Raw genomic sequence first — 21,405 nt, forward strand, 5'->3', positions numbered from 1 at the left:
ATAAGGAGTTCCTCCCTGTCCCCAGTTAACCCCTGGGGGTCAAAAAACCTTAGGTTTCGTTTTTGGCTCTCTATCCTGATTGGATTAAAGGCTTTGTCTCCTAGCCAAAAACTAAACCTAAGGTTTTTTTAGTGAAATCACTGAATATACCTTTAAAATTGGCATCAAGCAATAACTCTGGCCATATGTCTGGCAGCCTAACAGACTGTCGATGTCCTCTTGGATATTGGAGCTTTGATATGACATTGATAAGTAAGTGAAGTGCGTCTAAAGCCCCTGTCTGGGGTCTTGGGGTGTTTCTGTACCTGGTTTTGTAAAAGCATCCCCACCCCTTCCCCATTGTCCCCAGGGTTCGACGAGAACATTGAAAAACAGGGCGAGCTGATTCTCCAGGAGTCCTTCCAAGTCTGGGACCCCAAGACTCTGATCCGCAAGGGCCGAGAGCGCCACCTCTTCCTCTTTGAGATGTCGCTAGTCTTCAGCAAGGAGGTCAAAGACTCCAACGGCAGGAGCAAGTACATCTACAAGAGCAAACTCTTTGTGAGTCCTGAAAAAGTCTCCTTCACTTTCCAATATGTGTGATGCTTTAAGATACAATCAAATGATCATAAATGGCGTTGTTGATAAACTCATCTCGTAACCGTGGATCCTCCTCTCCTCCTGTCCCTCCAGACGTCAGAGTTGGGGGTCACGGAGCACGTCGAGGGAGACCCCTGTAAGTTTGCTCTATGGGTGGGACGCACGCCGACCTCGGACAACAAGATTGTGCTCAAGGTACGTTTCTTTTTTAACACGTCTTAAAGCTTCCTTCTAAGTTTCCGTCTTTTTTCTCCTCTTCCTGCTGTCACTTCTATAGGGGCTGCAAACTATCTATGATTTCCTCAGCTATTATTCTACCGGGCCCCGATTTTATACTCGCTCCTTCAAATCGATTAATTTATTCAAATTGATTAAAAAAATTAAATATTTTTTATAATCAATCAAATTGATTTAGTTCCATTAGCTATTCCTGTTCCTGTTCACTTCTCTCGCTGTCCTCAAACGCTCGTGCTTGGCCTCTTGTTTCGAGCGCATGAAGCCACAGCTTCCAGTCTGTGGTTAAGCTTTCCGTATCCATTGCTTCCTCCACCCACTCTGTCTTTCCTCCGCTGCCCTCTTATCTGCGTCCATCTCTTACATCTCTCTCGTTTCTGTCCGTCTGTCTGTTCTGGTCATCACCGACCGGCCGCAGCTGTCTTTCTCTACTGCCCTCTGTCTGTCACCTGGTGTGCTTCAGCTGTGCTCTGTGTGTTAACACAGAGGTTGACTGCTGTTTGCTGTGGATATGTTTGTATCTCTGATCCCTTTCTGTGGGCTAAAATGCATCCACCAACACTGCTGCTGATCCATCCACTTCAACCCATTCAGGCCTGACGTCGCAATTTTCTAAAAAATGTTTTCTAAATCATGACAATTTTCTGAAAGATTTGAGGCACATTTTAATGATTTTTCTAAAATAGCAGACCTACAAGTTCATAGCGCGCCACCGAGTTGTAGATCTGCTATTTTTCAATAGCTGAATTATAACATAATGTATGTAACCACCAAAAGGGGTTCCCGCTCAAAATGGGTTAACCACTCGGTGCCCCCCAAAATCCCTAGCCTGGCATTGCCAGACTGATCACGTCGAATCCACTCACAAGGAGGAACTCGTTACTCGTCATTCCAAGCTACCAAAACCCCACACCTACCACTAACAAAATCCACCCCGTAATTGTTTGACGAGTCTTCCACAAGCTGAAGAAAAGTTTTATTGTATTCATGTGGTGTCATCATCGTTAGAATTAATGTACTGTACACGATTTAAATCCCCATTCCAACCTTACATTTGGTTCATGGGGGTTTTTCTGTGTAAAACCAGCTACTGTCAGGCTGTCAGCCAATGGAAAAAGCATGTTGCCAAATGGCCAAATCCTATCATATCTTAATATCAGATCATTAGCCACAACTAACTACAGTATACATGTACATTTGGTTTACCAAACTAACCACTAATAACAAGTAATGACGTGCTGTGTGCATTGTAAATGGATTCTGTCTTATTACTAACAGTATATGTTCATACTGTATACACACACGCATATAGCTCATCCATTACAATGTACTGCACATTTTTGACTTGACCAAACTGTCATTGGGGGACCCTTGGTGTTGTCACGTCTGCCATGTCAAACCATTTCGTCACCTTGTAAAGAATAATATGTAAACTTTTCAAAAAGACCAATCCAGTGAAATTCTCTATTCTATATTTTAACCAAAGCTAAGTCAGGGATGCAAACATGGAGCCATGGTGAGTACTTAATTTATCCCCTACACAGCAGTCTGGATGATCTTCATGTCCCCTCACCTCCTACAGTGTGCCTGAATTCGGTGTTAAAATTATATTGAAGTTCGGGCCCGGACTTGTTTATCTTTTTTGCTACAAAAGTTGGATTTTAAGAGTGGTTTGACCATGTGAATGGAGTCGCTGCTTCCGGCTCCTCGCTCACAGAGCGCGGAAGCAACGGATAAAGATGGTTACATTATTTGGACTTATGAGTAGCTACATAACCCATCATTTCTAACAAAGTCCATCATTACGCTAAAGACTGGATAGGTGGAAGCAGTACAATTAATGCTTAACACAGATCGACTTGTCACCGGTGAGAGTTCGGGTCGAGGTAGGAGGAGGAGCGGAGGTGAAGTGACTCCAGACTTCTGACAAAAAACACTGACAAACATTTTAAAAGTTCAAAAGCAAGGTCACTTTCAGAGGCCGATCTAACCTTTGACCCCTTGAACCCCCCCGTCCCACTCACTCGTTGGCCAATGGCAGGCGTCGAGCATCGAGAACAAACAGGACTGGATCAAGCACATCCGGGAGGTGATCCAGGAGAGGACCATCCACCTGAGAGGAGCCCTGAAGGAGCCCATTCACATTCCCAAGGCCACCACCGCCAAGCACCACAAGGGCCGCAGGTACGCGTATATATACTGTACACTGTACAGTACAGCTGAGGTTCCACTCTGTGAAGTCTATATATACAGTACAGCTGAGGTTCCACTCTGTGAAGTCTCAATCATCTACTGGCCATTCTATAGACCGATGGTTCGCAAAATATGTATCACGTGACCCAAAACAGAAATGAGATATTCGCCCCAGGACCTAAACTAGTTAAAATAGCCGATCTATAAGCTCACAACACAGCGTGAAGCGCCACGTTGTGAGCTTGTAAATCAGCTATTTTCACTGGGAAGTTGGGAATGTTTTTTGAAAATGTTTTGAAATAATTAAAAAACAATGTATGAAACAAAAACTAAGGGGACCCATAACAATGTGTCCGCTACCCGGCCCACTGTTTGGGACCCACTGCTATAAGACAATCCCCCCCCCCCCCCCCTGCCAGGGGAGATATTGGGCTATTTAATGAGCTTCAGGTTACTCGATTATTACTGCTGGCGCCATTAAACATTTTAATGCCTAGTGGGCATTAATCAATTTGAGACGCAATACAGGTATATAGAATAATCTTTATTGTTAAGTCACTCATTCTTGAGATGAGGGACAAAAGTGGAAAAAACATGTCCCACACATAAGAGCCTTATTTATGTTAAAAATAAATTAATTCATAAAAATAAAAGCACTTGCAAAGTTATATGTAATACAGTTGTGTATTCTTATGACATTAATTTCATTATAATTATTTTCATATTCCATCTGAATTAGTTAAAAGCAGGCTCTGTACCCAAAAATGCCTGTATTTAGCCTGTCCCCAGCAAGTGGTCACAATTTCAAACAGCCAAAAAAGTGTCTAATACTGTCACAATAGCATAAATATACATACTAAATGAAAGTAGATTGTCAACAACATAGCAAACAATATACACAGTTCATTTAAATTTATATTTTCCTATAAATATCTCATATCAAATGTGTGTCCCACGTCTCCGTCAACTCCGTCAGGTTTTTAAAAAGTCTTAAATAAATCAGAAAATATTGTCGACCGATTTAGCCTGAAGACTCCTTTTCCAAGTCCTGTTTATATTTGTTGCAACAGTGGAGCACCTGGTCTGACAAGCATACCATTGTTTGATATTTTAAACAAACAATGTTGATATCAATGTGGTCACAGCTTTTACATGTCAACTCCGTCAGGACATTATTATGATCTTTGTTAAGAATTCCAAAATAATGTTTAGTATTTTAGTTTAGGGTTAGGTTTAGCTAACAACTGAAGAAAAAAACTAAATGGCTACATTGTACTACAGAGGGTTAAGATGAAAACAAATGCAATTTTGTCAACTCCGTCAGACGTCAACTCCGTCAGGTTTTGTGTCTGACGGAGTTGACATGTATCTGACGGAGTTGACAAAAGTGTTCCTAAAACAATAAAATTATAGTTTTTGAATAATGGGAAGTATTCTAATTTGGCACACAGTTAGAGCATGCCTTAAGGAACATTTTTGGCTATAGGGCCATCACAGATTTGTCTCGTGGTAACCATGGCAGCCATTTTACAAAATGTCCGCCACCTGATGTTATTTTCCAATAACTCAAGTTCTACACCACCTAGGATCTTGATTCTCGTGACTAAGACTACATTTTCAAGGATGAAGGATGCAGTGGTACAATTTAGATTTTCCCTGTGACCATGGCAGCCATCTTTCAAAATGGCCGCCACCTGCTGTTATTTTACAATAACTCAAGTTCTACACCACCTAGGATCTTGATTCTGGTGACTAATCATACATTTTCAAGGATGTGGGGTACATTGGTACTATTTAGATTTGTCCTGTGACCATGGCAGCCATTGTTTTTCAAAATGGCCGCCACCTGCTCTTATTTTACAATAACTCAAGTTTTAGACCACCTAGGATCTTGATTTTGGCGACTAATCATATACATTTTAAAAGATGAGGAATACAGTGGTACTATTTACATTTGTCCTGTGACCATGGCAGCCATTGTTTTTCAAAATGACCACCAACCTGCTGTTATTTTATCAATAACTCAAGTTTTAGACCACCAAGGATCTTGATTCTGGCGACTAATCATTACATTTTCAAGGATGAACTTTCTCTGGGAGGGGTCAGGGATTACTTCAGGTGCAGGTTGAGTTGCTACTGACAGGACATTAAAAGGAGGTGGGCTTTCTGGCCTTTGACTTGTCCCTTTCAGGTACAGATGCACAGTTTTACTTCACTGGCCACTGCAGGGAACTGGGAGAGAAACTTTGGTCTCTTGTCACCCCGATTAGGTTCAGGGTTTTTTTGGTGGAGACTTGCCTTTCATGACATCGTTGCTGCAGCAGTTGATCTCCTTACTGCCAGCGGTGGCACACTCTGGGTCTCTGGGGCGTTGTATCTTGGTGGCCTCCTGCCAGTGTTTCTCCATCCTTCTCATGAGCTCTGTGTTCTGGGGCTCTGTTATAGTCAACTTACATTGTCTTGGCTGGAGATTGCTTTCCTGCAGGGTCCAGCCCAGTCTTGTGCAGATGGCTGCTGGCCCACCTGGAGGCCCCAACCTCACTTGTTCTGTTGGTGTGATTAGGTGGGGTGGTCTTCCCCAATCAGGATGAGGGGTTTGACCCTTTCAAACGGCAGTCTGGCCAAGTGTCTGTATTTAGTTGTGAGGCTAGATACAGGATATGATTGCTCACCCAGCCCCAGGTGACTTGAGGTGAAGGCTCCTTTGTTTTGGTAACATTGCTTTGGTTGACATGCTGGGGACACAGAGAAAGACACTGATGCCTTCAGTGTCTGCACATCCTGCCTGATAGTCCTGAAGCCAGATCTTCTGTCTTCAGTCTTTTGCTCACTGTTCACTGCTCACCTCACCGAATTTAGCCCAAAGAGTTTGACCCCTAGTTTGGCCATAGACCCCCTAGTTTGGCCATAGCCACCCAAATGTGCTGACCTCATCACATCTGTGATGATGGCTATGGCCGTTTTTAGCCAACGTAGTGTTTTTTGTGCAAACCTAATGCTTGGGATGGATTCAGAATCATGAAAAGCCCCTAGTTTGACATGCCACAATTTAAGCAATTTAGAACATTTAGCCTTATATTGGTTGTTGATGGTACCCAACTTTCAGCAGCTGTCAAAAATGCCCCTAGGGTGTTTCAATAGCAACTAATGTGGGATATGTTAGTAGACAACTTTACAAACACATTGGTGAAGAACATTCTTGGTAAGAAATGTATTCACAGATTTGACATTATTCTGATAATATTGGTAAATTGGTAAAATAATAGCAGGTCCACCATTTTTGAAAATGTCTACCATGGTCACAGGATAAATCTAAATAGTACAACTGTATTCCTCATCCTTGAAAATGTATGATTAGTCACCAGAATCAAGATCCTAGGTGGTGTAGAACTTGAGTTATTGGGAAATAACAGAAAGTTGGCGGCCATTTTGAAATATTTCTACCATGGTCACAGGACAAATCTAAATAGTACCAATGTATCCCACATCCTTGAAAATGTATGATTAGTCACCAGAATCAAGATCCTAGGTGGTGTAGAACTTGAGTTATTGTAAAATAACAGCAGGTGGCGGCCATTTTGAAAAATGGTCACAGGGCAAATCTAAATAGTACCACTGTATTCCTCATCCTTGAAAATGTGGGATTAGTCACCAGAATCAAGATCCTAGGTAGTCTAGAACCTAAATCAGTTAAACTTGTCAACTCCGTTAGATGTTCGTCAACTCCGTCAGACGTTCGTCCCGTGATGTTTTTGTTAATTTCCAAAGAAATAGAAAATTCGATGTTAAATCTTTTGTGCTTATGTATTGAAACACCAACTGAAATGATACGTAATGATGATTTTTTTTTTTTACATGGTTTTCATGTTATAATATTGAAAATAAAGGTTGAAATGACGGATTTGAGAAATTGGATATTTCTATAGTGTGATATTGGAACAAAACAATATTAAAATAATTGTATTACTTAACTTGATTACTGAAAGCCATTATAAGATAACTGAGGACTTTATATTATTGTTGAAATTATCAAATTCAATTAAAAGGGATTTTAGTGTGTCTGACGGAGTTGACATGAATCAGGTATTAAGTGCATAAATGTCCCATTTTAGAAAGAAATGTTATGCGAAAAACCTGTTCCTTCTCAAGATTGGTAGCTGAGACCTGTGTCTACAAATACATCTATTTGATTTGAATGTATCTTAAAAAAAAAAAATCTAGTTTGAAAAAAGTTTAGTCCCTTATCTCAAGAATGGGTGAAGTACATTTCTTTTATAATAATCTCTGCTGTGTTGTTCATTTTTCATTAAATTAAGAAAACCTTTTTAAAACAAAGCAATATGGCCTCATCAAAGTTGGTGTTGTAACTTTATATATTGTCAATTACTTCCATGAGAGGGGGAGAGGTGGTGCTAGTTGTTAGTTGTTAGTTAGACGTAAAGAGTGTTCAATATCACTGATTTATGCAAAAAAGAAAATCAAAAACCTCAAATAGAGTTATGAGGTTTCCTCCCGATAGCATGTAAGTATGTTTGTTTTACTTGATGAGAGCAACTTAGGTATCCATTTTACCATCAGGGATCGATAAAGCTTTTCTATTCTATTACACGTGCACTGGCAGCCACTATCAAGCACACACATTAACACATACACTTGCATACTGGCACACACCACACACACACACACACACACACACACACACACACACACACACACACACACACTGTGCTCACTCACAACATTAACACACTGTGTGTGTGTTCCCTATTCCTGCAGGGATGGAGAGGATCTGGACAGTCAGGGTGATGGCAGCAGTCAGCCAGACACCATCTCCCTGGCCTCCCGCACCTCACAGAACACACTGGACAGTGACAAGGTGAGAACACACACCTCACCAGGGTGAGAGCGTATGTATACTCTATACTGCAAACTAGCTACAGGTAACATGCCCCGTGTGCTTCTTTTAACCTTTTAGCTGCTTAGGTGTCCACAGAATGTTTTTATTCTTTTTATTCTTTTATTTTTAAATATTTCTGCTTGTAGCACTTTGAGAATTGTTTCAAATGTAAAGTGTGTTATAAATAAAATGTATTATTATTATTATTATTATTACAACACATCTGCTACATTTATTAGCCAATGTTTTGCTATTGAATTTTAATGTACCTTACTTTATTTTTATTTTTAACGGATGTCTGTCTTGAAACTACACGAGAAGAAAATTGTAATGTTTAGTATTTATACAGTACATTATGCAAATATATATACTAATGATGGCAAGTCCCTCAAAATGTTTATATATTTATCTCCCCATCCAGCCTTTTAGTCATTTTAGATTGTAGCTACATATACTGTATAGCAACATACAATTTCATAAAAATAGCAGATACAGTGCTCAGTGCGTCACGCTATTTTCTTTTAACCTTTTTGAAAAATGCTGAATCACTTTGAATTCTTTAACACCAACATATTTCAATTTGGGGTTCTTGGCACTAAAAAGTTTGAGAGAACTATCGCAATGGGTTAACAGTCAAGTCCTTACCATTCCCCCACAGCAGGCTGATTAATTTCTCTCTCTCTCTCATCTCTCTCTCTCTCTCTCTCTCTCTCTCCTTCTCTCTCTCTCTCTCTCTCTCTCTCTCTCTCAGCTGTCAGGCGGCTGTGAGCTGACGGTGGTCATCCATGACTTCATGGCGTGGCAACAGCAACGAGCTGACGGTGCGCCGCGGCCAAGACGGTGGAGGTTCTGGAGCGCTGCCACGACAAGCCCGACTGGTGCCTGGTCCGCACCACGGACCGCTACGCCGGCCCACGAGGGCCTGGTGCCCTGCGCCATGCTCTGCATCGCCCACTCTCGCTCATCTATGGAGATGGAGGGCATCTTCAACCATAAAGGTATAGACGGGATCACTGGGTGACTTGTAGATACAATACATATCAAAGAACAAATATACAATGCAAGGAAAGGAAGAAGCCAGGTGGCTTATTTGGAATCCTTTCCTGCACGGAAGATTAAGATTAATTAAGATTGATTAAGAAGATTAAAAGTTAATTAAGAACAATACAAAAGACTATAAGTTGGCAAAGGGAGCAGCTGTGCAATAAAGAAATAAAAGCACAGAGCCTGCACAAAAAGGGGAAATAAACAATACAACAACATCAAACACACAAAAGAAAATATAACGCATCAAACCAGATGTGGTGGGATTCCAAAGTGTGTATGATATCTCGAGTATGGCATATGGGGTGGTGCAACAGTTAATAGAATGAATCCGTTTTGTTAAGAGAGGTTCTCCGTTACCTCAGAGAACTCTCGTATTAGATAAAGGACTGTATAAAGGTAGCTGGGTTACGAAGGGAAGAGCGGAGCTGTCAATCAATAAATGTAATCAATTATTGAAAATATTTATACTTACTTACTTTACTTTACTTACTATACTTACTTTTAGAAAACAATCGATTCGATCCCTATTTTGGTTGTGCAATTATAGGTGAAAAGTTTCAAAACATGCCCCTTAGATAGCACTTTTGTAGACTTGGATGGCATTTTATACAGACTTATAGCATGTAATGTAGACAGAACTAGAATTGCATTGTATGTAGTCCAGTGTTGGGTATAACGGTGTTTTAAACAAACGGCGCTACCTAACGTCGTTATTTTTTTCAGTAACGGGCCGATAGAATCAGTTCTATTTTCCAGGCGGCGCCGCACGGCAATGCGCCGCGTCGGACGGAGCCGGTGTGTGTTGGGATTCACACACGGTTAGAATAAAACAAACATAGCAGTCAGTTGTGAAAGCTTGATGCTACACAGACCATGCTAATGCTAAAGCTAATGTTGACAGCCTGACTGCATGCGTGCTAGAGAGAGAGAGAGAGAGAGAGAGAGAGAGAGAGGAGAGAGAGAGAGAGAGAGAGGAGAGAGAGGAGAGAGAGAGAGAGAGAGAGAGAGGAGAGAGAGAGAGAGAGAGAGAGAGAGAGAAGAGAGAGAGAGAGAGAGAGAGAGAGAGAGAGAGAGAGAGAGAGAGAGAGAGAGAGAGAGAGAGAGAGAGAGAGAGAGAGAAGAGAGAGAGAGAGAGAGAGAGAGAGAGAGAGAGAGAGAGAGAGAGAGAGAGAGAGAGAGAGAGAGAGAGAGATATGCAGGGGAGGGCCTCTCGTGTGTGTGTGTGACTGACCACTGACCAGTTGTCTTAAGTTCTGAGCCAATTTGTGTCTTTAATTAGACAGTATTGTCTACCAGTTGTCTTGTCTGAAGTTGTTGGACTTTTGAGGTCCAAAAAGTTTGAGAGCCACTGGTGTAGGCAATAACACCTGGTTTACTGTTGAGGTTCAATAAATATTATATTGAAGTGCAATACATATATTGAAGTTGAAGTTTATTTCTCCCTCATGGCAAAAGGTTATTATGTTCTTATGTGTAAGTTGTAACTTGTAAGTACCTGTCTATGCTGTTCTACTCTATGCACCCTTGTGAAAAATCTATCCAAATTCTTAGACATATTACAACTTTTTTACGCAAATAGTTACTTTTCCTAGTTACTTTTCCTAGTAACTAGTTACTTTTACAATAGAGTAATTCAGTTACTAACTCAGTTACTTTTTTGGAGAAGTAACTAGTAACTATAACTAATTACTTTTTTAAAGTAACGCGCCCAACACTGATGTAGTCATAGCACTTAGTATATATGTATAGCGGTAGTGTAGTATAGTATGTATAGTTTCATTACATAGACATTCCACTGTTACGTTCTTAGCTTACGCATGTTTCATGAATACTACTTTTTATGTATGTGATGTATTGCCATGCTTTTTTGTTCTTGCCTAATGTAAATCGCTCTGGATTAAGAGCATCTGCTAAATGCCTCAATTGTAATTGTAAATGACAACCTGGAACTTTGAACTTGTATTGTAAAGTGACCTCCATCTTTCCTGCTCTCTAAATGTCGTCGTCTCTCTGCCAGACACGCTGTCGGTGTGCAGTAATGACTCCATCCTGCCGGGGTCTTCGGCCACGCTGCAGCCTGGCCACGGCATGGGATCACACACCTCGCCTGGACCCAAACGACCAGGTGGGTGCACTCTGTATGCCTTTACACGGTTTCGGTTGTCCGCTCATAGACTGGTGTGGAAATGGGAAGATGGAGCCGCATACCACCTGAACAGCGGTTTTGCCATTGTGAGACTGGTATACAAAACGAACAGCACATACTGGTTTGTCCCCTCACACAAGATATCAGAGTGAAATATGGACATGAGGGTATTGATTTGAGCTCACTCTTTGGGCGCTTTCACACCGGACATGTTTGGTTCGTTTAAAACGAACCATGGTCCGCTTACCCCTTTGGTTCGGTTGGTGTGAACGTGCATACGAACTCTGGTGCGGATCAAAGAAACGAACCATGGTCCGCTAAAAAAGGCCGAACTCGGTTCGCTTCCAAACGAACCACGGTGCGCTTCGTTACTGGTGTGAATGCATTCGGACTTTATAGAGGACCAAATACAGGACGATAGGCAAAATAGCCGTCGGGCGTCGGCAGTTGTGAGGCTGCATTAATAATTATAGTTATAAAAGCATGTATTTTTTTACGGGGATCATATGACAGCTGACAGTCTGATTTTAATAGTAGACGCATACAGTATATGTCGAGGCGCAGCGCAGCATACGAGGTTCACATGCGCAAAATGTACAAGTTATCGACATGGAATGGTGTGGTATGGTGTGCGTATGGCACACGATGTAAGCTTGTAGATCTGTTTATTTTAAGCATGCGACGGCCGCCGCCACGCAAAATTATGACACAGCATGCGAATCTGCGATGCATGAGTCTTCATGCGAGTTTCTCTTTCAACTCGTGTCCCCTCCTTTTTGTGTGTGTGTGTGTGTGTGTGTGTGTGTGTGTGTGTGTGTGTGTGGGCGCGTGGGCGCGCACGCACATGAGGGGACTGGGGGAGAGACCCATATATTTATATGGGAGAGACGCAGAGACAGAGAAATATTTAAAATCATCCATGTCGCGCAGGCCGCAGGTATCGAGAAAAAGCCAATGTTAAATAAGCTATACACAGGTGGTCCCAAATGATTAATTGATTACATCACTATAGCAAAAGACGTAAAACTAGGTCAACTCAATTAGCTGCAGCGGAGCTGTTCTGACTTGAAGCTCAATAACCAACTGACCAAACCATAAAATGACATGGAAATGCCCGCCGCGGCGCCGATTTGATGCGCAGAAATAACATGGGTGAAGGTGCACACATGGAAGAAAAGTCCTTTTTATCGGGGATACCTTGTTGTAGGCTATACGTCTCCGTGAATTTATGCATCAGCATTCAGCAGCAAGCACATTATTGTTCAAACACCTGCTCCTCTGTTCATCTGTTGCTCTTATTTGGCTAATAAAATAATGAATAAGAATGAATGCAATAGCAAGTTGTTGCTGCCTGTCATGTTGCTGTTCTCTTCTCTCTCTGTGTGACTGAAGGTTGCCCCAAAAATTGTAGACAGTGATTTCCCCTCATGTTCTTTTCCCCCTCACTATTTGGTTCGCTTAACATGTCCACGTGTCATTTGTTTACATATTTGGTACGCTTTACAAAGTCCAGTGTGAACACCAAACGGACCAAAATCTAAATGCAAATATTTGGTCCTTGGTCCTTGATCCGGACCTTCTAAGCGAACTTTGGGTGTGAAAGCGCCCTTTGTGGGCACTAACAGAGAAACTTTGCATACAGTATGCTACATGCCTGCCTGTCACTTGTGGAGCAATAGAAAGCTCCTGTTGTAAAGGGATTCTGTATATTTTAATGTATTGTACCTTTTTTAAGTTTTTGATTCATGTTTTTTTTTATTATTGTTTGGACCCAATGTTTTATATATTTGTGTCAACAAAGTAACTAACTAACTATAGCCCTGTGTTCCCTTAAGCCATTTTGGACTGAGGTCGATTAAAAAAAAGGCTTCTAAATCCTAAACATTTTCTGAAAAACCCATGTTTCTATGTCAGTGGTGCTCAACCACTGTCAAGGACCCCCAGAATTATCTCTATTGGGCCAGGGACCCCCATCTCAAAATATGTAGTTCCAGGGACCCCCAAAAGCAAATATTTTAGTTAAAAATGTTCGCTCTGAAATATATTCAATGATTTGCGCCACATTTTAACGATTTTTTCAATAGCTAAATTATAACATAATGTTTAAAACACCAAAAGGGGTTCCCGCCCAAAATGGGTTAAGGCTGCCTGCAACTAATGTAAGACAATGCATGTCTTACATGTTCAATATTCTTATCCAGCAGTCAAAATTATAACCTTTCTTTTTTTTAATAGATCAGAGAGCGTACCCTTACAGGTCCATTTAGTTAAATTGTTTGCACTCTCAGAGTTAGGATTTTACAGTGTAATTTGGGATTCCCAGAGATGGTAAATGGTATCAGATAGGGCATTAAGCAACTAGTCCACTAGTAAATCCACTAGTCAACCTTGTTGGTACTACTTGACTAGTTGATACGATTTTTTTTTAAATATATATACAGTATATCTTTTACATAATAGGTAGTTAAACAACTAGTCGACTAGTAAACTAGGCAACTAGTCAACTAGTAAAAATTACTAGAAGTGAATGCCCTAGTATCAAATGGAGGTCTGTGTCCTAATGCTCATCAAACTCGGAGTCCTTGAAATTAAAAGGTTTTAGAAGGCAAAACCCAGTGGACGACTCAGAGTTTAGTACTAACAAAGGTGGCTGTTTTGTGTTTTCTCCTCGTCTCGTTACCATAATAGGCAACACCTTACGCAAGTGGCTGACCAGTCCGGTGCGGCGGCTCAGCAGCGGCAAGGCGGACGGCCACGTGAAGAAGCTGGCTCACAAGCACAAGAAGAGCCGCGACGTGAGGAAGAGCGGCGACGCCGTGACGCTGGGCTCCCAGAAGGACTCGGACGACAGCGCCGCCACGCCCCAGGACGAGACCGTGGAGGAGGTGGGTTATAGCAGAACTAGGGATGTGTAAATGTGTCCAAAATGAAAATCGATTTGTATAATTCAATATTAACGATTAATCGATTAATCGTTTGGGGGGGGGGGGGGGTTTAATGAACCCTACAAATAAAAAAAATCTTCCCCCCAAGGGGTACCTAAGTCAAAAAAGTTTGGGAACCCCTGATGTAGTTGATTAACAATAATTGTAACTCTTGAGAGTTAATAAGGGTCCATTTGGTTACTAACTCCATCTTTTAAATGAGGACCACTGGTGGTCCCTGGACCACTGTTGATCCAATTGATCACCATAGCAACCACCGCCTAGGCCTGATTAGGTAAATTCCCAACACTTGCTAAATCCTCCAAACCTGTATCTTGATTGGAATCAATCTCCGAGAGACAGCGAAATCCATGGCCAACACAATAGATAACCTACAAGGAATTTAATTTATATACACGGCTATATTCATTTAGCCGATCATCAAAGCTCACCGCGCTCGTATAGCGCATTGACTGTCTGTCTGTCTGTCTGTCGGCCGGCATCTGATCTACAAGCTCACGCATCGCAGCGGACAGCGGTTGATTATCGCTGGGCCGCAGCGGGTCTATATCCCCCCCCCCTCCTGCAGAAGTCATAGCTTGCCATAATTCCAATGATCATTTGCCGTCTGATTGATATGCAACGAACGTAGGCTATTGGTTATATAAACGGCAGATCGGAGAGCGCACGGGGGTTAATGATAATACTATATTATATAGGCCTAATAGGTATATGACAGACAGACAGCCAGCCAGTCTGTCTGTCAGTTAGCCAGTCAGCTATATATAGCCAGTCAGCCAGCCAAATAAAATGTGTGTGTGTGTGTGTGTGTGTGTGTGTGTGTGTGTGTGTGTGTGTGTGTGTGTGTGTGTGTGTGTGTGTGTGTGTGTGTGTGTGTGTGTGTGTGTGTGTGTGTGTGTGTGTGTGTGTGTGTGTGTGTGTGTACAGCTGCGCTGCACAATAATTAGGAGAGAGAGAGGACGAGAGTTTATAGGTCTCTCTCACACACACACACACACACACACATTTTATTTGGCTGGCTGACTTGCTATATATAGCTGACTGGCTAACTGACAGACAGACTGGCTGGCTGTCTGTCTGTCATATACCTATTAGGCCTATATAATATAGTATTATCATTAACCCCCGTGCGCTCTGATCCACAAGGCGCACGGGGCTGCGCAGAACCGCGCTCTCCGATCTGCCGTTTATATAACCAATAGCCTACGTTCGTTGCATATCAATCAGACGGCAAATGATCATTGGAATCGTAATCGTAATCACATTGCCTTGCGCTGTGCGTAAAATAGTATTTTTTTCAGTATGAGGCTATACGCAGCAAGTGCAAAGGGGACACCCCCCCCCCCCCCCTCCAAGGGTCCACATGGGGTGGGGGGGGGGGAGGCACACGGATAGGAGCACAAGCGCTCAGACGCTCACACACACACACACACACACACACACACACACACACACACTCACTGCACTCTCGTCGCTATGCGGACCTCCGTGATCCCCCAAGGGACCCCCCCACCCCCCCAGGGGTTCACGGACGAGGGTCGGGCCATCCCTCCACGGAACCGGACCGGCGAGGCGCACGTGCCGGGCCCCGGGCACGATGCGCGGAAAAAAGGCAATACCACCGCAAATATACCAAAGTCAACCTATTACGTCGCAAACGGGTAGATATAGCCGCGACGAGTCCCGTTCTATGCCGCGACGAGTCCTCACGCCACAACGGATTCTTAACGCTGCGACGAATTATTATTAAGTCGTGGCGAATTCTTATCAAACAGCCAAGACCTATTATGAAATACGTTGCGAACGGCGACGCAATCAGACATCGCCACGACGAAGATAAAGCGCTGGGGCGAATTGTTGAACCGACGGGACGAATTGATATTTACGCCATGACGTACTCGAATATAGCCAACAACGGAAAATAATAGGTCGGGACTTACGTCTCCGCCGCGAAAGTATTTCGCCCCACCTGCAATCTCCACTCACACTCCTCTCAGTCATGCAGCTACACAGACATATCCCAGGCACACTTTGGTAGGCCTATAGCCCTGTCCTGTTTGGATGACAATATTGCCTTTCCAACAGATTTTCATTTAAAAAAAAAAATGGAAAAAATGGAAAAAAACAATTATCGATTATTAATTTTCATAATCGATTTCGGGTCCTATCAACGATAATCGATTAATCGATTAATCGGACCCATCCCTAAGCAGAACACAGCCAGTCAAACAGGACGAGGCCGTGGAGGAGGTGGGTTACAGCAGAACACAGGAGCCCGGCCCAGTAGTCCACTTTGAGTGGCGCCACACAAAGCCACGGGTGAGCCCATGGGGTGAACATGCACTGTATGTTCGGACTCGGACACTACTATAACCCTAACCCCAAACCCCCAAACCTAACCACAAGCATGACGCATGTCGAAACAAAGCAAACTTTACAGCTCAGTGGTGATTTCACCCAACACCACAAGACGTCACAGCTTGTAGATAGCCAATTTCAGTCTTCCATTTTTTTAGACTTCCAGAAAACCTTAAATTATCTCAGATATTTCATAACCGCAATCGTGAATGCCTCAATCTGCAATGTCTTCAACTGATTAGCTGTATAGCGACATTTTTCAGTCGTGATTTTATTTAGCTTTAATCCAAGGACGTCCACAAAAAGCTGTCGCCAAACAATTAACAAAATGAGCCTGAATAAAGCTTGTTTTGATCAAAAAAGCATGCAGGCAAGTCCCTCTTAGTAAAAACAGTAAAACACTAGTCTCAAATACGTAATTTTTTTTGGAAATTGTATAGACGAATCCATGGAGCGCTTAATGGTACACCTCAGTAATGGTACCCCTCTGTGGATTCGGAAGGACTTTCTCTCTGTGACTTAAACACACACACACAGCATTGTCTCTGCACACTACCGCAACTGACCTCCCATCTCCTCTGTCTCGTTGCAGAGGGTCCGTAACGAGGGGCTGTCGAGTGGCACCTTGTCCAAATCCAGCTCGTCGGGCATGCAGAGCTGTGGTGAGGAGGAGGGCGAGGAAGGCGCCGACTCCGTGCCACTGCCTCCGCCCATGGCTATCCAGCAGCACAGCCTTCTACAGCCTGACTCCCAGGATGACAAGGTGAGGCAGGGGCAAACGGGACCGTCGGGTCAGCGTCGTACAGGCTATAGGCACGGAGGAAGACATGAGAAGGGAAGCGGCTGGAGACCGACGGACAAATGAGACTGATTCATACTTTGTCGTCTTGGTGGTGTCTCACACCGAAAATGGCCCAATCTATGAGCTCACATGTCGTTGCGGATGCAATGCGCTGTGAGCTTAAAGATTGCCTATTTTTGGGGGTGCATAAATTGGACAAAAGTCAGAATGACAGACAAATGAGGAGCAGAAAGGCAGAAAGGTGGGGTGAGTTATTCACACGGCAGCCACCCTCAACCTCACGGTAGAGGTCTTGACGGGGACCACCCCGAACCTGAAGGCTCGAGATAATAGCCGAGTCCTGTACAGAACATCGGTTCCATGTTGTTGTGTTATACTCTTATTATAATCAGAGCGGATGTAACTGTTATGCTGTAGTATGAACATTTGTTTTGAAAAGGGGTCCCTTTCAATTATCACTGGTCATCTACTGGTACTAGATAGCATTTTTAATAGCAATTTATAATTCTATGTTTACCTGGTTTCCTCTTTGACAATGAACCCGGTCTGTTCTGTAGTATCTTGGAACCAATAATGTTGGAATGAATTTCACGGTTCGGTCATTTTGAACCTGTGAATAGCCCTTGGGTTTCCCACCCCTCTGTAGTATGACATACAAGCAAAATGGCTGCCATGTGAATTATGGTATGTGCGCTCAGATAAGTAACACTAAGCTGGCCACAAGATTAACCGTGATTTGGCAATGGGTTTGGGTAGGATAAATTACACAGATACTGTGGTTGAATATCTTATTCAGTTGTGATTTGTTAGCAGGAGAAGAAATGCCGGTTCAGGTGGAATAGACCTTCCAAGTAAAACCTTAAAATGTATGTGCATATGCATATTGCTCTGCAATGATATGCATATGCAGATAACATCAATCCTTCTGCAGTTCAGTTGCTTTTGCAGTTATGTTTTTTTATGTTTCCCAACTAACTGTTCTATAGATTACATTTCTGCTCATTTCAGCCTTATTCTTTCGCTTTTGCCAAAAACTGATGTGTTTGACTCTGTTTTTGAGTGACTTGCAGTTCCATGTTATGCATAGCAGATTGCATCGTACCGTGCCCATGGACTTTTGTATCCTGGTTCTCCTCGGCAAAATCATGAGTGTTTAATTAATTTAATTAATTGAACACTCAGGAGTTTGCTCTGATGGGGAACGAATTAGCTTCAGGTGGTCCTAGGTCTGGTTGTCTTTGCCCCTAAAGACAGAAACACCTCTGACACTAATTTCTGTTTCTCTTTGTTTTTGTTTCCTGGTCGTATCGTTTGCTGTTTGCCATGTTGTAGCATTACCTTGATTTATGTCCTGTCTTTGCTTTGTCTCAGTTTCCATACCTTTCCATCTGAAGTTCCCCATTCTCCCCCTTCTGTCTTCTCCCGCAGTCGATTCTTCAAGCTCTCTCCTTCTTTCCCCCCGTTCTCAGCAGCACTTTTCAGCTTTAGTTGCTGATTTCAAATGCCTTTTTTTTAATTTGCGTTTGGATTCCATGAAATTTGATCAAAGGCTTCAGATGTAGAACTCTTCCTATAAGCTCACTGTAGCTTTTTTTCTAACTTTTTCCTTTTTCTATCTTCTAAGCTTTTAATCCCCTGAATTAACCTTTTCTTTGCCACACATAAACAAAAAGAAAAAAGGGAAAAAAAGTTATCTCTTTTTTAAACATCTTGAATACAGAATGTCCTGCCTCCATTTTTTTTCAGTTATTTTTTTTTGCATTGGTTCCTTCAACACAACCTTTAAAAGGACAGTCACGTGTGTTGCGTCACGTCACGGGAAGCTGCTGTGAAAGAGAGTATGTATTTTGGCAGCCAACTCTGAACCAATGAGCCGTCCAACATGTATTGAAACACGGTGGTTTTGGTTCATTCCTATAGACTCTGATCCAAGAGGCTGCTTTGGTCTCCTTCCCAGTTACTGTTGAGATTATCATCCCATTGCTTGCTGTAGTTTTAAACAGCACAGTATTCTGTACCCCTGCGGGAGGTCGGCACATGTCCACTGCTTTCTCTTCACCAGTTTATGGAAGGGTTTGGATGAACATAGACATTGATCGACAGCCAGATGTTTGGATATTAAACCCTATGGGTTAACGAACGGCCCCCGCATGGTCAAATTAATTACAGAGGTGGAGTCACGTCACCCCCCCTCCCCCCCTACCACCCCCCCCCCCCCCGCCCCAGATGAGATGATGACTCACTCAATGAGCCCCGTCCCTCTTCATCCCTACGTTTCCCAACACACCCCCCCCCCCCTCCCTTCACCACCCGCCCCTCACCCGTCCTCACCCCCCGTCCCCCCCACCCACCCTCTGTGCGTTTAAACTTCATTACCCATGCGAGTAATTGGCATCTTAACGCTGGCGAGGGCCAGAAGGGCACATACAGACAGCCTCACCCAGAAAACCTACAGTAGTTGGGGGAAAGTCTTGAAGCGCAGCACAGCAAGGGTGAGAGCCTCCTGAAATATACCTCTTTCACTATCTCTGTTTTTACATTCTCTTTCCAAAGGTCCATCCATCCTTCACTGGAACAAAAAAAAATATATATATAGTAAATGAAACGTTTCATTTAAACTTCATTGCTTACTTTGGAACTCTCTCTGACTTTGAACCATTTTTTTCCTTCACTTTTCCACTTCATGTTTTTGTCTTTTTCCACTGACATAATTCTATATTCCATTTAAACCCATTTTGGGCGGGAACCCCTTTTGGTGTTAGCATTATGTTGTGCTTTAGCTATTGAAAAATAGCAGATCTACAAGCTCATAGCGCGCCACCGAGTGGCGTGCTACGAGCTTGTAGGTCTGCTATTTTTGAAAAATCGAAGAACGACTGACATAGAAACATAGCTTTTTCAGAAAACTGTCAGGATGTAGAAGACATTTTTAGAATCTCAGGTCAAAATGGGTTAACCCACACTCCTATCGACTTTCCTTTGAAGACTTATTGTCTAGCATCGATTTGTCATTGGCAAGAAACTCTTGGAGTCTCTTTTTCAGGTTAAAACGTCACTACAGAATGGTACAAAATCTGTAACATCTTTGTTAGTAATGCCATTGGACGTTTAAGCTTTCCACACACACACATTCTAACCCAGTAGGTTACAATCAAAATTCACTTTGACTACTATTAAACAACTAAACTATTTTTCTGAATAGCAAATACATATCACATTTACGACTGAATATTTCCACAAAGAACAAGATATTATCCAACAATGTTAGTAATATTAATACCATTGGGCTATAATTCCATCAGTTTCAGGTTCAGAACTCCTTGAAGTCTGGATTGTAATGATAAATAGCGTGTCATAGGCCATCGATGTGCTCACATTGATAAAGAAGTTCACTTTGTGAATAGTTATGGATCATTAGTTATGGATTGGTTTAAATGGCTTATCATTAAATAAAGTTGTTCAGCGTTGACCATAACTACGTCACGCAGGATATCGCCTGTCAAAGATTGTCTTAACCACTTTAAACCCAATATAAAAAAAAGGACAATTTTAAAATATTTATCGAAAATGTGTGCAAGCTTTGTGAGCTTGAAGATCGGAACATTTTCTAAATAAGTTTAGATTTTAGTTTAGATGGCCTAAAATAGAACCACCAGGGTTGAAGTGGTTAAACACAATATACATCTGGTGTAGGTTGCATGCTTGCTTGCGTGAGACTCTTCATTTCTAATACGTCTTCCTCTCTCCTTCGCTTTCCTGCGTTTACCACCCAGACGTCCTCGCGTCTTTCCGTCCGTCCTTCCAGTTCCGAGACGCCCAGTGCGGCTGAGCTGGTGAGCGCCATTGAGGAGCTGGTGAAGAGCAAGATGGTAAACACATTTAGGTTGTTACGGCGGGGCCATTTGTACAGTATGTCCCCCTCGGTGCACAATTTGGTTTGATTGTTTTTTGCGGCCTGTGTCTTGTAGAAATGCCCTGAGCCAGGCATTTGGATCCCTTGATGATCGAAGATCGCCATAATGCCAAGACATAAAGTGGCTCGTGCGAGTAAAGCCTGTTATGTTTTTTGGCTTGTGCAAGTAAAGCTTTTTTTTTAAATAATTATCACGGTATGCCTCTCCTGAAATGTGTGTTCACACACACACACACTCACACACACACACACACACACACACGCACACACATTCTCTGTAGGTCATATGCA

At 42.6% G+C, this 21,405-nt stretch overlaps 1 protein-coding gene across 1 annotated transcript in view; it reads left to right on the top strand.

Moving 5' to 3' along the window:
* trioa (trio Rho guanine nucleotide exchange factor a) overlaps positions 1-21,405 on the top strand; it is a 77,862-nt gene that overhangs the window by 40,844 nt on the left and 15,613 nt on the right. Inside the window, 12 exon segments of the mRNA XM_083785071.1 lie at positions 350-540; positions 673-774; positions 2,855-2,997; positions 7,783-7,882; positions 8,655-8,701; positions 8,703-8,739; positions 8,741-8,806; positions 8,808-8,901; positions 10,968-11,075; positions 13,785-13,981; positions 16,992-17,162; positions 20,975-21,070. Of these exon segments, the coding sequence (XP_083641197.1) occupies positions 350-540; positions 673-774; positions 2,855-2,997; positions 7,783-7,882; positions 8,655-8,701; positions 8,703-8,739; positions 8,741-8,806; positions 8,808-8,901; positions 10,968-11,075; positions 13,785-13,981; positions 16,992-17,162; positions 20,975-21,070 (1,352 nt within the window).

The sequence above is a fragment of the Protomyctophum parallelum genome (assembly GCF_964188405.1).
Source record: "Protomyctophum parallelum genome assembly, chromosome: 1".
Taxonomy (NCBI): Eukaryota; Metazoa; Chordata; class Actinopteri; order Myctophiformes; family Myctophidae; genus Protomyctophum; species Protomyctophum parallelum.